General features: G+C 42.2%; 1 protein-coding gene across 5 annotated transcripts in view; it reads right to left on the reverse strand.

The window, feature by feature from the left end:
* Positions 1-8,450: 8,450 nt before the first annotated feature.
* Znf438 (zinc finger protein 438) overlaps positions 8,451-16,110 on the reverse strand; it is a 141,618-nt gene continuing 133,958 nt past the window's right edge. For all 5 annotated transcript variants that reach the window (XM_013014781.1, XM_013014783.1, XM_013014782.1 and 2 more), the window contains 2 exons: positions 12,015-13,860; positions 8,451-9,538 (listed from right to left, as the gene is read on the reverse strand). In XM_013014781.1, coding sequence (XP_012870235.1) covers positions 8,947-9,538; positions 12,015-13,860 — 2,438 coding nt within the window. In that variant the 3' untranslated portion in view covers positions 8,451-8,946. The remainder of the gene's footprint in view (positions 9,539-12,014; positions 13,861-16,110) is intronic.

Here is a 16,110-nt window from a genome sequence, read left to right on the forward strand (position 1 = left end):
AAAAGAAAATCAGAACTTTTCTGGGACAGTGAGGGGATATCCATTGGTGGCAGGATGTGTGCTCTGAGAATTGAAACAAATGTGCTAGAAGAGTGAAGAAGTGGACAAGCCAGGAGCCAATGCTCCTGTAAATGACAGCAGCTATGCACCTGGTTTAGCCTCTTCAGTAAAATGTGCCTAGATATAGGAAGGAACTGGAGAGATGTTTGGCTGTATCCTGTCAGAGTGGTCCTCCTTTCATTCTGGGGAGTTTAGGTTCTTTAGGTTCATTGTTTCCCTTTTCAAATTTTTAATTATTGTTGTTGGGCTGGAGTCTTGCTGTGTTGTCCAGGCTGGTCTTGAATTCTTGGGCTCCAGTGATCTTTCTAACAACTCAGGTGCCCCAGTAGCCTGGGACTATAGGCATGAGCTACCATGCAAGGCCTGGGTACTGTCCTTTAGCTTTCTCACTCAAAGCTGATATTCTACCACTTGAGACACTTTTGGATTTTTGGTAGTTAATTGGAGTTAAGAGTCTTATGGAGTTTCCTGACTGGGCTGGCATTGAATTACAGTCCTCAGTTCTCAGCCTCCTGAGTAGCTAGGATTACAGGCAAGAGCCAACAGTACTCAGAGGTTCTCTCTTCCTTTTTGTAAAAAAGTTTTTTATTATAAAGATGATGCACAAAGTGTTTACAATTACATGTCAGGCAATGAGTACATTTCTTTTTGGACAGTGTCAACCCTTCCTTCGCTTTCCCAGGTTTTCCCTTCTGTCCTCATCCTCACCCACAAGTTGTATAGTTCTTTTTCAACATAATATCTAGAGAGTACCACTGCTGCATTTCCTTAATGAGAAAAAAGTTGTATAAACTTTCATGGTGTGTTCTGTGTGTGTTGCAGACATGATTGCAGACTGACAGATACTACTATTATGGAGCAGGAGGCAGGATGGGCGTGGCTCTGTAGGATGAGAGCAGGCCTGGGAGGGAAACATGACAGGTGGTGCCACACCAGGATGGGGCTGCAGATGCAGAAGGCTTAGCCTCAAGTGGGCCAGGTTGTATACTGAGCTTGCAGGCTGCTGGCAAAAAATGATTCTATATGGTACTATGTTGCATGGCTCACAGTGCCTTCCCACCATACTCCAGGGGACTTGACTCAAGTTTATGCAGAAAAAGAATAAAGAAGACAAACAGATTATTGGAAGGGAACTGAAGGCCCCAAACTTGGGGCTTAATAAAAAGCTACATCCCTATTGGAGGGGGTGGGCTCTGTCCCGTGCAGTTGATGTGGGCTTTCCAGGATCTGCTCTCCTCTAGCCCCCCTCCTTCTCTCGCCCCCCACAAAGAATGGCTCCATCTTTCAGGAGGACATGTGAAAGAACAAATGAACAACTGGGTTAGGCAGTGAGGGGAGGAAAGGCCAGCTGAGCAGAAACAGAGTCAGCCCCTCTCTTCAGAGGAGAAGACAGAGTGGGCAGCTCCAAAAGAGGGGGGGAATCTCAGCTCCAAGGATGATTCTGATCATGTACCTCCCACATTTCATGGCAGGTTCATGATCAGAATGGCCTGGCTTATAAAACCAGGTACATGATCAATATTGATTTAAGGAGGTAGGGTAATACAGCTCATGGGGTATGGGGAGAGGAAACCATTTTCTGTGTGCTTCAGAATAAACAGATTTTCCAGTAGATGTCTATTTTTTTTCTGTCATCCTTTGTCTTTTAGAAGAATTGTCCATGTAAAACATTTCCCCAAAGATGTTGGCGAATCTGGCAGAAAATCACTTGGATGATTTCAGAGCTTGCGGATGCTGTACTGGCATCAATGTGAGATTACACTTGGTAGGAAATTGGTCGGTATCAGCGAATGATTGGATGTGTCAAGAGTGCAGAACTGTGGAGTGTAAAAGTCTGATTCACATGCACAATGTGGCACAGCCTGCTCACCTTCCTTAAGAGCAGAGTGGTCCTTGCAGGTCACACCTCGCAGCTACCCTGTGCAGAGAGTCTCACATCAGAACTGAATCTTTCATCCACCCCCACTCTCCCATCACTTTGTCATCAACTGAAATTCTGTAGTTTCTTTCCTAAAAGGCTGTTAATTCTGGAGTATGCAGCGTGCTTAGGGTCTTGCAGAAAGCATTGTGAGTTCCTGGTAACATTAGAAGGCCTCTTGCTATTCTGGAGTGAGTTTTCAGTGACATTGAGAGCCTGTGTCCCAGAACTGTTTTTCTTGTCTCCAGAGAACACATATGCATGATTTCCTATTTACCATTTCAACTCTAGCAAGTCGCTGTGTGTCCCTGGTTTGTCTCTTCTGGGACTGTCAAGGAGGCCAATTAGTGCCCATTATAGCCATTGACTTTGTGATGTGGAAATTTTCCCAATTGTAACAGGATTGAAATCCCAGTGAATCCCCCAGGACCCAGAAAAGCATCTGAATTCTTTGTGATAATTGCATAAGGCTGTCCTCTTCAACAATAAAGGTCCTTAGAGTTATAACAATTATCAGTACTGTAATTATGATTTCCCATATAAGATGATAGATTTGTTTAGGTGGTATTTCTACACATGGATAGAAATCAAAGCAAAATTAAAACACCCAGTTGTTGGTAAATACTTTCTAAGTTCCTTCTTCTTTTGTACTTTTTTTTTTTTTTTGTCTGTCGTGGGGCCTGAACTCTGGGCCTGGGCGCTGTCCTTCAGCTCTTCAGCTCAAGGCCAGTGCTCTACCACTTGAGCTACAGCGCCACTTCCGGTTTTCTGGTGGTTTATTGGAGATAGGAGTCTCACGGTCTCTCCTGCCCGGGCTGGCTTTGAACCGCGATCCTCAGATCTCAGCCTCCTGAGTAGCTAGGACTACAGGCGTGAGCCACCAGCGCCCGGCTTCTTTTGTACTTTTTATTATCATTGTAAACAGCTAAAAATCGATTCTCCTGTCCTGTGTAAATGGAAAAGTACAGCTTCGCAGCACCCATGTCCAGGTAAACCCATTGGGCTGGGACTCCAGAAGGCCTTCTCTGGACCAAATTCCCGTGTGCCAGCCTGGCTCTTCAGGATAGTGACTCCCAAGAGGACATGCTGGGGGAGGGTCTCTCCCTGTGAGTGAGATCAGTCAGGAGCTGTGTATAGATTTGAGAAAGCCCTGGAGGACTTGTGAGTTGTTCCATAAATACTTTTTGGCAACTCGTGAGAGACTTAAGCTACTATAAAAAGGGAAACCAGATCTATTTTCTTTAAGCCAACACACTGAAACTGAACAAGAAGGGCCTCTGAGGGATATACACAGGAGCATGTGAATTAACTAGGTGTTACCTTGGAGAGACCGGGGCCAAGTGACAGCTGAGTGAAAAGGAGAGTTTTTCTCTTTCTGGTGGCTCTGGGCAAAGAGGCTGCATTTGGTGGAGTTAGTGAAAGACTCAATCTAACTTCAGAATGGTTCCCTGAAGAAATAGAGATCATTTTGAAGTCCAAGAGGCCTCTTCTTTGACCATGCAACTCCACAGGCTTGGCAGATGGCAGGATATTCAGCAGGAAGGCCAGGCTGGGAGGAGAAGGAAGGGGTGACACCCACTTGCTTAGAAGCTCTCCAGAGGGGATCGTCTGTAATATTTTTAATGATGATAGCTGTGTCCAGTTGTTTGCTTGTTATAAACAATGCTCCAGTGAACATGCAATTGTGCAGTAATATCTACAAGCCATATGCCTAGAAGGGAAGGCTCCTGGATCAAAAGGTTTGTGTACCGATACTGTTCAATTTTTCTCCATTGAGAGTACACCAAAATATTCAAGATGTTTTTCTGCCTGGACACTGGCATCAGATTCTCTCTACTTGTGAGTACCTAGTTGGGACTTCCATTGGCAAATAAGCCCAAAATACTCAGGCCACATTTTCACCCTCTCTCCAGCTTTTACTTCAAGAAAGAATGCAGTGCAGGTATGGTAGTTTACCTAGTATCCCAGCTAATTGAGAGGGAGAGGTAGGAAATTTACCATACAAGGCTAAACAAGGCAAAAGTTTAAAAGCCTATTGGAAAGACTATAAAAGCAAAAGAGTTGGGGGCATGGCTCAAGTGGTAGAGGGTTTGCCTAGCATATTTGAGGACCTGGTAGTAGAAATAAACATAGTTCAAATTACCATCTTCTTGGACATTTTGACATAACTTTTCTTGGGTTTAATTACTGTCAAAAATGCTTTGCTCAATGAAAGTCTTATGAAAAATGTAGCCATGCTTCAGTATGGATTAGACGGGAAGAAGTTTTCAAAGGATACACCTTTCCATAGTTCTTTATAGCCAGAGCTTTGGGGTAGTTGTGTAGTGCCTGTGTTTGAATCACCTGGATGTTTTCCATATCCAGTCTGTGTGATGATACCTATACTGCTACTCAGTAGTGATCAGACCATGTTCACTGTTCTGTCTCTGCCAAGGCTTACAGAACACCTGGTGGTTCTTGTTGCAAGTTCTCGGTGTGGATTAAATTCATACCCAATGAGAGAAGGGAAAGTCTCTCATTGTTTTTGTTAAGTAGGATATCTGGCTCATAAAAATATAATGCTTATTATTTGGTGTTCATGTTTGGGATGTACTAAAAATAGAGAATTCTTGAGTACTCAGCTTAAGAAAAACTCTATTTAGCTCCACATCAAATTATAATAAGTAGTCTTTGTATCACATTGAGTTGTCACATTTGGTTTTCTTCAATGGGTACAATTCTTTTTTTTCCCCTAGGATTAAATAACATATTGAAATACTTTCACACTTCACAGTATGGAAAATGTAATGTCCTTCCAAGCCAATGTGTGCCTACAATATGCCTGATGAATGGTGGTTATAGTTTTATTCTGGGGATAACTGTGACTAATGGCCAAGCTCAAAATACAAGGGACATTTTGCCTCCCAAGGAAGTAGAAAGTTAAAATATATATTAGATGGCACCACAAGCCTAGATAAGCTGCTGATTGTACAGCATCAGCAAAGTCAGTCCAAAGTTGAAAGCTAAAATCTGCTCTGCTATATCCTAGTTCATCTTTCCCAGGGCTCTTTTTTCCTCAGGAGCTCTGTAAAAATGGAGACTCTATAAAATACATACCTAACAAAGGATGTCAGCAGCTTGAATGGAGCAAGCCAGTCCAGATCTGAGAATGCAAATAAATAAATGAAGTTGAACATTTACTGCCAACAGTCATGTCACTGGGGCCACAGAAAACTGGAGCTATGCAGCTGGGGAGGGGAGGAGTCTGCAGCCAGAGAAGGCAATGGAACGTACCCAGGTTTGATTATTTACGGTTTGCTGATGAAGACACAGCTTTCCATATGAGGAGCAGCTTAACAGACCGACTCAACTAGGAGGAGATCCAGAGAGAGAGTGTGTGCAACAAAAGGGGAGGTGAATAAAAATGACAGGCAATAAAACAATACAAATCTAAAATGCTGTAACTTTCAGAAATAATTTAGGACTAGAAGAAAAGAGGGAAAAAGAAAAAGAAAACAATCGTGGTTTTTCTGGCTTTGGGACAATTTTCCAAGGAGCAAAAGATATTAAGTCAAATGAAAGTGCTGAACTGAAGACCAAATTTGTCTCATGCTTTTCTAGCTACATATTTGGTTGTTTCTAATGCTGGCTTATTCACCAAAAGCCACAGCATAATCATGCATTTGGTTGACGCATTCATTTTTTTTCCCTAACAAATATCTACTGGGCTCTATTCCATGGAAGAGGGGTTGGTCCATCAAGGATTCAGTGCTGAACAAAGGCATAATGTACCTGCCCTGACCTCACGAGGCTTATGGTCCAGTGTGGAAGCAGACGAGGCCACAGTCAGCTTCTGGTTAGGGGACCTGAGTACTATGGGACAGCAAACCCAGGACCCAGGGGAGAACACAGGCTTGGCCACAGGGAGACCTGGGCATTGTTAATCTCACAGTAAGGCCTGGAACAAAATCATTTAGTGAGCCTTGCTTTCTACACTAATTGGCTGGACACTTACCAAACCCGCATGCCTTCCAAATCCCAGATTTAATACTTATTTAAAAAAATCAAAAGAAACCTTTAATGAAAAGGTATACATTTCTGTGTCTCTCAGTAGACTTCTTGTCCTGGAAATCTGTACCTAAGGCCTACCTGAGCTGTTTTCAGTTACCTTTGTATGGTATAATATACCTTTCTTTCCTCCCAAATTTTCTGTCATGGTAAGTACCATTTATCTGGTACTATGTGATCCAAATATCCAGACATTTTGTGTTTCATGGATTCTTCACAACAATGTCTAGAAGTGGGGATGGACCATCATTCTCAATGTGTGCAGGGAATGGAGCCCTGGGAAGGGCACTATTTTAAGATCACAGTGATGAAGGATTACAACACTTTATTGGGACTGTGCCAATGACACTTTCACATCCAAGGAAGGTCTTGAGCTATCCCACCATTACCTTAGCTAAATTAGTTCCTCTTATTTCCTCCTCCCACGTTGTCCCAATATGAGCCCTTCTTCCCACCCGTCTCATGGAAGAACTACTGCTATTAAGGTCTGGGGGAGTACTGGAGCTGCTCCTGCTATCATGCAGCGAGTGTTTCCCTTATATTCTGAGTGACTCCATACACCATGCCAAGTCTTCTCTCATGAAAAGTTTTCTTAAAGATGAATGTTGCCCTCTACTCCTCCCTGTCTTCTTTCCTACCTTATAGATCAAAAGTCTGATGGCCTGCCTTCACTTAGTGAGGCAGGTCACTATGGCCACTGCTCTGAATGGATTCTAGAAGATCAAGCCTGGGCACTTGATCATGAACTAATCCTACCTTCTGCCTACCTTTGCTTTTTTCCCCACCGAAGTCCCTACTCCTCTCCAAACTATGTTTTATAACTATGTGGTTAAACTATAGCCACAGTTTGAGTGTCTCCACAACCAAAAGGACATCAGTCTTTTCATTACTTGCGGGCTGCATTCTGCTCGGCCTCCATACATGCCAGACTCATCCCTTGGGCCTCAGCCAATTGGCTAGTACTTCTGACACACTCACTTTGGATCTGAGGACTGTGCATATATTTCAGAGTATGAATTCATGGTCTGAATTTAAAATAGTATTTTTGGTAGCTCTCATTTTATATCTTTAAGACCAGTCTTTCAAAAACTAACAACTTTATTGAGGGGCATGATACTTCCTTACTAATCTGAGAGGTCTAAAAATATCACGCAGGAAGTCTCACAATTTCTTTGAAGCTGTGATAAATGTAATCAATTAGCTAAACCATGGCAAGATCCTTCAAGAATTCTAAACATGCCCTTGTTCTCTCAAGTTTCCAAAACTACTTGTAGTAGAAGGCAAGGACTGAGTTTTGTTTTCTATTTCAGCCACTTAATATCTATGAGCACTTACTTTTAAAACTAGACATTAAAAAAGATGACTTAAAACTTACTAGTGTAATAATGAGCCAATCCTATGTTTTGTCTGCCTACTTATTTTGTGTGTGTGTGTATGCCAATACTGGGACCTGAATTCAGGGCCTAGGCATTGTCTTCTTTCTTTCTTTCTTCCTTCCTTCCTTCCTTCCTTTCTTTTCCCTCCCTCCCTCCCTCCCTCCCTTCTTTCTTTCTTTCTTTCCAGTGCTCTACCACTTGAGCCACAGCTCCACTTCTGCATTTTTGCTGTTTGATAGGAAATGAAGACGAAGAGTTTCATGGACTTTCACACTTGGTCTGGCTTTATATTGCAATCCTCAGAGCTCAGCCTCCTGAGCAGCGAGGATAAAGGCATGAACCACTGGCACTCAGCCTTCCTTTGCTCTCATCTATCTCTAAGTCTCTACTACTTCAGTTCTTCCTCTACTGGGTAGCTTCCTTAGTACAGAAAAATGTTAGAGCCATTCCTGGGCCATGTTTTCTCAACAGGGCCAGCCACATGCACAGGGCTTTCATCCAAAGGAAGCAATTTTAGAGGCAGGCGCGCTCAAACACACCCTCTAAGAAAATGACTTTGCACTCAGGATAGCTAAAAACTTCAAATGGCAACTCTTCCGATTCTAGGTAATTTCCCAGGAATTTAAGAAGCAGTCATTTACTCTTGACTTTCAAAGAGAACCTAGGCATGAAAGGCGCAGTTGTATCTAAAATTGATCAGCTAGTGACAACCCTCTGAAGTTACTTGAGAGTAAGAGAAAGCATTGAGACACCTACACATCTGGACTGGACTATCTAAGTTCACTTTCCAGGTTGTAAAGTTTCTGGCCCCAAACACTTCTTGAAAATATTCTTTTACCAAGAAAGTACATTTCTTTTTTCATTAGCTAAAGTACTATAACTTTCCTATTATTTTCATATGGAACACTACAGCTATAAGATTTGCCAACAACTGATCTTCAAGGAACTGTGCATTTAATGAAATTGCAAGACTACAAAAAATTCTAATTCTGGAAAACAAAGATTTTGAGTTATAGAAGATAAAAATAGTGTTAACAAGACTTCTCTCGTAGCATATTTAAATAAAGTATATTTTAATAAACATCAACATTATCATCTAACTTGACACTGTAGTTGCCACTGAAATGGAATTTTCTCCTAAGAATTTTCATATTTGTTGATCTATATAAGCAGAAAACATACACACACACTTTTTGTGTTCTTTATGAACTCCCCCTGACACTTACTAAAAATTGTATGTAAAGAACCATCTATAATTTTCTACATTTCAGTCTCTAAATTTTTACTTTCTACTTATTCTTAAATAAAGCCTAAGATATTAAGAGTCCATACATATAATTTTAAAATGAGACTGACTGTGGTTAAAAAAAGTGCATCCAGGGCATATATTTTATTTTATAAGAAAATAAAACTATGTACAAAAATCACTTCTGTTCATTGAGGTTGATCTTAACTTATTTTCTTCTTCTAATGTACCACCAGAAACCCCAAAGCTGTGCAAGAAAGGTGCTAGGAAAACTCTTTAGCCCAGTTTGCTTCAGGATATCATTTTCCAGCTTCATGGGAAAGTTCGATCCTTCCCTGGTTAGCGAATGCACTTAAGATAGCCCACAGTCTGGAGGAATCCTCACAGTTATGGTGGTGTTCCCAGTGGAGGAGCAGATCCTCCTTCCTCTCCAGTGTCTGGGCACAGAGGAGACAGTTAAAGCCTGAATCAGACCAGAGGAGAAGGGTACGGGAGCTGGGGCAGTCAGGGGCCTGGGGCTCACTTGTTCCTGGCTGATCCACTTCGTTGTCCAGGAATGTCTCCACACTGTCTTTCTGATGGAGGCAGAGCTGCTTTTTCAGTCTCGGAAACGCCTCTGGGGCACAGGGCTTCACCTGCTTTCTTCTCTCTGGGTGCGGTTTCCAGTCAGGAGTTGAGTGTTTAACCAGTGCTTCCTGAGCAGCTCGGCTGCCTGGCAAGATCCCCTCTTGTAGCCTGCCTTGAATTTCCTCCCCATGAACACAAAGCAGATGAAACTTGATTTCAGCAAACGACTGAGCAGTGATCTGACAACGGCCACACTTGATCTGCAATTTGACTTCTTCTGCCTGGTTGAGAAGGATGTCTTCTTCCAAGCTTGACTTGTTTTCCCTGAAAAGGCCACAAATACTGTATATGAACCCTGATGGAAAAACACAGTAACAACTTTTTCCTCTCAGCTCAGATCTTATAGATCCTTCAGGAATCTATAAGACACCAGGAGAAGTACAAGGGATGAGTACCCAGAGAAAGGCTGGGCAGGACCAGTAAACTCAGGTCATCACCCCCACCCAGGGCTCTCAGGGTACATCTGCATCTGTGCAGTTAGCACAGCAAAGTCAGGTGCTTAGCACAAGGCAAGGTACTTAAGACCACTCTCATATATTCCATGTCCCTAGCCTTGAGTACTATGTGCTGCTTGGACATTTTTCTTAAACAGCAAGGCACAGGTGGCTCATGCCTCTAATCCTAGCTACTTAGAAGGCTGGGATCTGAGCATCATGGTCCAAAGCTAGCCTGGGCAGAAAAGTCTGTGAAAGTCCTATCTCCAATTAACTACCACAAAGTCAGAAATGAAGCTATGCCTCAAGTGGTAGAGTGCCAGCCTTGAATAAAAAAGGTAAGGGACAACATTCAGGCCCTGAGTTTAAGCCCCAAGCATTGTCGCGTGTGCGCACACACGTGTGTGTGCATACTCAAAATCTTTGTTTTCCAGAATTAGAATGTTTTAGAATCTTGCAATTTTCTTAAATGTGCACACAATTTAGGAAAGTAAGAAGGGAAGGAGGATTTCTCACAGAGATGAGAAAGGAGAACAGAGATACCTATGGAAAAGGAAAAAGCTAAGAAAAGGAAAGGAAGAAATAGGATAGAGAGGTATCCTTCATTTGTACTGATTATGATGGAATAAACCGAAGCAGAAAACATTTAAAGCAACTGCAACAATAAAAAAAGCAAACAAACAAGGCCCATGAATTGAAAGTGTCAGAAAGGTTGATTTCCCACAGTGTAATGAGAACTGATTGGTTAAAATGCCTGACTTCTTAGTTTTCTTAGAAAAAAGTAGACACAGTGGTTAAACAAGTTTATACTCCCACCAACAAGTAGAATTGAGGTTCCTCAAAAGACTCCAAATAGAGCTCCCCTATGACCCAGCAATCCCACTTTTGGGCATTTACCCAAATGATCACAAACAAGACCATACAAAAGCTACCAGCACAAATACGTTTATTGCAGCATTATTTACCATAGCTAGGATACAGGAACCAACTCAGATGCCCCTCAGTAGATGAATGGATCAAAAAAATGTGGTACATATACACAATGGAATTCTATGCCTCCATCAGAAAGAAGGACATTGCCACATTTGTTAGGAAATGGAAAGACTTGGAAAAAATTTTATTAAGTGAAGTAAGCCAGGCCCAAAGAAACATAGGTCCCATGGTTTCCCTTATTTGCAATAACTAGTATATGTCTGGGTCAAGCAGAAAAGGTCAGCTAAGATGATGTTAGGTGAAATGAACCCCAAGATAAGGACACAACTGGTTTTTTTCTTTCTTGTTATTGTTTCTAACATATTTATAAAGTGATTGTTTTGTTGCTTTTTATGTCCCTCCCCCACGGTATAACTCCAGTTTTCACTGTATTTGATGTTGGTATAATTTGGGGAGGGGAAAGAAAAAAAACAAATTGTTTAAATAGGGATAGAGGTGGACCTATTGCAACAATGAGATGTACAAAATGCTATGTTTAAAACGGAATTTTACAACTTTGGGGGAGGGATGGGGTGGAGAGTTGGGGGGGAGAGTGTAGTTGTAGAGATGGGAGGGCAGGGATGATGGTAGGGGAAAAACAAAGGAGGAGGCAACAATGCTTGATAAGAAATGTACTCATTACCTTGCTCATGTAATTATAATCCCTCTGTATGGTGTTTTCACAATAAAAAAAGCTTATTAATAAAAAAATGAAATAAAAAAGTAGACACTCGTGGCCACACCAGGGGCATTTCTCAAATTCATGACTACTCTTACGCATGCCTTCCAGCCTGCCAAATTATGTAGCTTGTTTGTTTATAATGCTAGGAAGCAAGAGCTTTCACAGGAAAAAGTCAATCTGGCCTGATGGGAAAAATAGAGCACAGGGTGATCGGGCTATCTTCGGGGACAATGTGCAAACCTCTGAAGACCTGACATGGGTCATTCATGCCATAGAACAGCTGATGCTGCTTAGGTATAAATGCTGAAGACAAGAAAAACTACCTGTGAAAACTCCCGGCATCTTCTTATACTAACTTAACCGTATTTTTGCTATTTTCAGATGCAAAAATAATCTTCTCTTACCCAACTGTCCCCACCCACACCTCAAAGCAACATTTTTGCCCTGAACAGATTAGAAATGAAATATTATGACTGATCAGAAAGCAGAGAGGAATGAAGTCATTCTTGACAAACCTCAGGGGAGTGGGTAGCTACCTTATACAATTTTAATCTGAGATGATGTTTGTCAAATCTTTCTGAGTTTAAAATCTCACCCTCTTTCCTAAGTTTCCATGGCTTTCTTTCCCAGTTTGCACCCACTGAGCACTCACCTCTCCAGGGATCCCTCCATTCCTCGCATACTAGCATCTCTGTCTCTGTTCTTCGGCATGTCCCCTGACTGCGGGTCACTGGTGGAGGCTTCAGTGCTGATCACAACCCTGTGTACTTCTTTCAGGTGGCCAAAATAGACTCGGATGTGACCAAACACTTTTGCACAGAACTCACAGCACACCAGTTTCTTCAGACGGTTCTCATTGTGATGAAGGTTCATGTGTGTGCTCAGGCTGCCTGGATGTACATAGGCCTTGCGACAAATCCGACAACTGTAGGGCCGTCTGTTGGTGTGTGTGTTCATGTGATCTCGAAGGTGCTGCTTGAACTGGAAGTGGTGGTTACAGACATGACATCTGTGCCAAGGCTTCTTAATGCCAGAAAACCCTTTTCTGAGTCCAGAGCTGGGTCTAGGGGATGGGCTGTCATTCTGCTTATAGGTGAAGTATTTAGGAGTGGGTGAACTACTTAATAAGGTGTCCTGTTGTAAGCTGCCGGGTGTTTGGGATGGTAACAGAGCTGTAGGAGAAGCCAGGGAGGTCAGAGCAGACATGACAATGACAGGTTTGGGCATAATACTACGGTACTTTCTCATAGTCCCAGGCTTTTGGTCTCTAGATTCTTGAGGATCCATTTTTGCTCTTTCTTTTCCATCTCTACATTTATTAATACGGCACCTCCTCTTTTTCCCCTGAAATGCCAAAATTTCATCTGCTACCTTTCTTTTCCTTCCTCTTTTCTTTGCTGTTCCCCCATTCATTTTGGCTTTGTGGTTGAGATCTGGTTTGGTGACTGGACAAAAGTCGTTTTCACAAAGGCTCTGCTTTGACATCTGTGAAACAGGTACCTTGCTTCCCTTTTTGGTAGCTTTATGGAAGTCTCCCGTAATAGAAGATTTCTGAGCACAGTCTGTCTTATGTCCAGGCAGAGAAAAATCTGCAGCACAGGTATCTGATTCACTTTTACAAACCTCTGTTTTTATTTTGGTATAGGGCAAGACTGGTAGTTTTCCTGCAGGAACTGAAGAGACCAACTGAACTGCATTGCTAAAAATGGTGGGTAATAAATTGGTCATGGATTTCGTATCATCAGCTTGTGCTTCAAGTTGTTCACTGGCAACAGCAGGAGGTTTCTTGGCTGTTTCCTTGATTAGAAAGCTTGTTTTCCCAGAAATCTTTGAGAGGCTCTGTATGGCAGACAGTTCCTCTGAAGTGGCCAATGATGGCATAGCAGGAGGGCTCCAATCTTGTTGGCTGCTGGCCACTGGGGATCTTGAGTCTCTGTGGCCACCACTGGTGGTCAGTGGAGCTGTGCTCATGCTGCTTGGGGTTTGGTCTAATGATGGTGCTTGTTTGAGAGGACTAGGTTTGCATGGAAATTCTAGATGGGCAGGTGGGGAAGGACACATCTGAGGACATGTCTGGGCTGGGACAGGAAATCTGCTCCATCCACTTTCAGGAGAACCCAGGCTGGGTTTCTTTCTCAATCCTTTGTTATTTCTTGGAGGCTGATATCGAGGAATAGGCAGTTTAAGGTTTTCAGGCAGGGATATCCTGGGTTTCTGAACTGGCTGGGCTGAGGCAACATTTGGCAAAGCCACGAGAGAAAATGTCCCCTCCTGGCCAGCCACCTGCATCAGTGCATAGTTGTGGGTGGGCATCGCCAGGGGTTTGGAGGCCAGGGGGGACCCCAGACTCCCCTGATCAGACAGTGGAGGTGCAGGACATGGCAGTACTCTAGAGGTTAGGACTCTGGGCACAATTTTTGGTGCAATAGTCCTAAACTGACTCTTATTCTGCAAACTTTTCCCACTCTGTACTGTTCCAGTAGTGATGTTTGATTCACCTGCAATGACAATACAACAACATAAAAGTTAACTGAGAGTTCAAGTAATCTGCTTCCCAGATTCCCCAAAGATCACGATTCTTCTCTGCAGTACCATTGCTCAGATTATAGTATGGATCATTTGCCATAAAAATGTGTTTATTTGTAACTCTATCACTAAGCACAGAGCTTCCGGAAAGACCTGGTCAGTCATCCTCTTCCTTCTCTCTTTTCCTCTCCTTCCTTCCTCTTCCTTCTTCTTCTCCTCTTTTGTGTGTGTGTGTGTGTGTGTGTGTGTGTGTGTGTGTGTGTGTGTGTGTGTGTGGGCATTGGTCCTGGACTGGAAGGGGCTGGGTGCTGTTCCAGAGCATTTTTGATCAAAGTTAACATTCTACCACTTGAACCACATCTCCACTTTCACCTTTTTGGAGGTTAATTGGAGATAAGAGTCTCATGGACTTTCCTGCCTGGGCTAGGTTGGAACTGTGATTCTTAGATTTCAGCCTACAGAGTAGCTAGAATTACAAGGGCCAGCCACTGGACCCTGGCTCTCATTCTCATATTCTGCAAATCCACTGTCTGTGTTTGCCCAATTCTGATCCATGTTCACCTCCTTTCTCCATCTCCTGAGCTCCAAAATCTCTCCTCTGTCAGTTTTTGTGGTGCATCTCATTTATTTTATATTCATGCCCTGTTTTCTGGATACATTTAAGTTCAATGAGGCTGAAGCTTATGCTAAATTTGTCTTGGTATTATTCACTGTATCTCTGGTATGAAACAAATGTTTCATATATCAAAGGCACTTTTCACTCAATTTCAGGGTATGCTATTTGACCCCTTGGCAGTGCAATTTGTTTTGCACTGTGGATGAATTCCAGACTGAATGCTAGCTTTGTTGGTATTTCCTTACGTGACTTGTGAATTTCTTTTCACACCTTTCAAACTGTTTATGTGTGCTTTTGCAATTAAATCACCAGTATTCAAAAAGCTGATGTGACACCTTTAGAAATGTTGAACCAAAACAGAAAGATGTAAGTGATAAGGTACAGAAATGATATAAAAATATAGGGATCACACAAAAATGAACCTTCTAGGATACTAACAGATAATTTTAACTGATAGGATGTTTCATTCACTCTAGATTTATTAGCCTGACAAAAGACCAATTACTCTAACCTTAAGAGAACAATTAAAGAAACATTTTGGTGTCCAGCTTCTAAGGACTGAATCAACTACTTTATTCCTTGAGGCCTCAAGGTCACTAGGTCTGGCTATGGAGACATTTCTCCTTTCTAAGTACCTCATATTAATCAAATCTCACTTCAACTCACATTTTCTCGGCACCTACACTATTCTAGGAAGTGGCTACTGCAAGCTCATAATCCCTCTTCTGAAGCATGTGGGGCCCTTTCAGATAATACTAAGAAGTATACACCAAATGTTATGGAACAACCATGCCAAGAGAATCAGCAGGCATGTGTAATTAAACTTACACTTCTGGAGAAGGCATGTGAGTTTTCACTGCAGTCAGACAAATGCAGATTTTTAAATTGTCTTATTTCAGTTCAGGTTTTGCTTTTCACTGAGTTTAACACTCACTTTTTGGGTAAGATTTTCTGTTTTCAGAATTTTGTAGAGTTAAGAGTTGTGTATAAAGTACAGAAGAACTGTTCATTTCATGTTTATCAGAGAAATAAAGTAGCTGTCAGTCTAGCTGAAGAGAAAATTAAGAATTTAAAACTGCTGAGTGTATAGGTAACATGCCTGTAAACCCAGGAATTGGGAAGTGAGAGGTTATGAAAATGATACTTTAAAAAATTACAACCAGGTGCTGAGATCTGAGGATTGTGGTTCAAAGCCAACCTAGGCAGGCTAGTTTGTGAGACTTACCTCCAACCACACACACACACACACACACACACACACACACAGAGACACACACAGACATACAGACACACACACACATAGCCAAAAGTAAAATTGTGGCTTGAGTGGTAAAGTGCTAGCCCTGAGCACAAAAGCTCAAAGACAGCACCGAGGCCCTTAGTTCAAGTCCAGCACATACACAAAAAGGTATAGAGGAGAAAAAAGCAAAATGTAAAAATTCACTTAGGGAACATTATAAAGCTAGTTTTCCATGAGCTTCCTGGTAATAAATGAAGAAGAAGACAACAGATAACACCTCCTCCGGATTGCTCAGGCCATCACACTAGTCCTGTTCTAGTCAAGGTACAAGTCTCTTAACATCCTTTATTTTACCCTAAAGTCATG

The sequence above is a fragment of the Dipodomys ordii genome, unplaced genomic scaffold, assembly GCF_000151885.1.
Source record: "Dipodomys ordii isolate 6190 unplaced genomic scaffold, Dord_2.0 Scaffold24, whole genome shotgun sequence".
NCBI lineage: Eukaryota > Metazoa > Chordata > Mammalia > Rodentia > Heteromyidae > Dipodomys > Dipodomys ordii.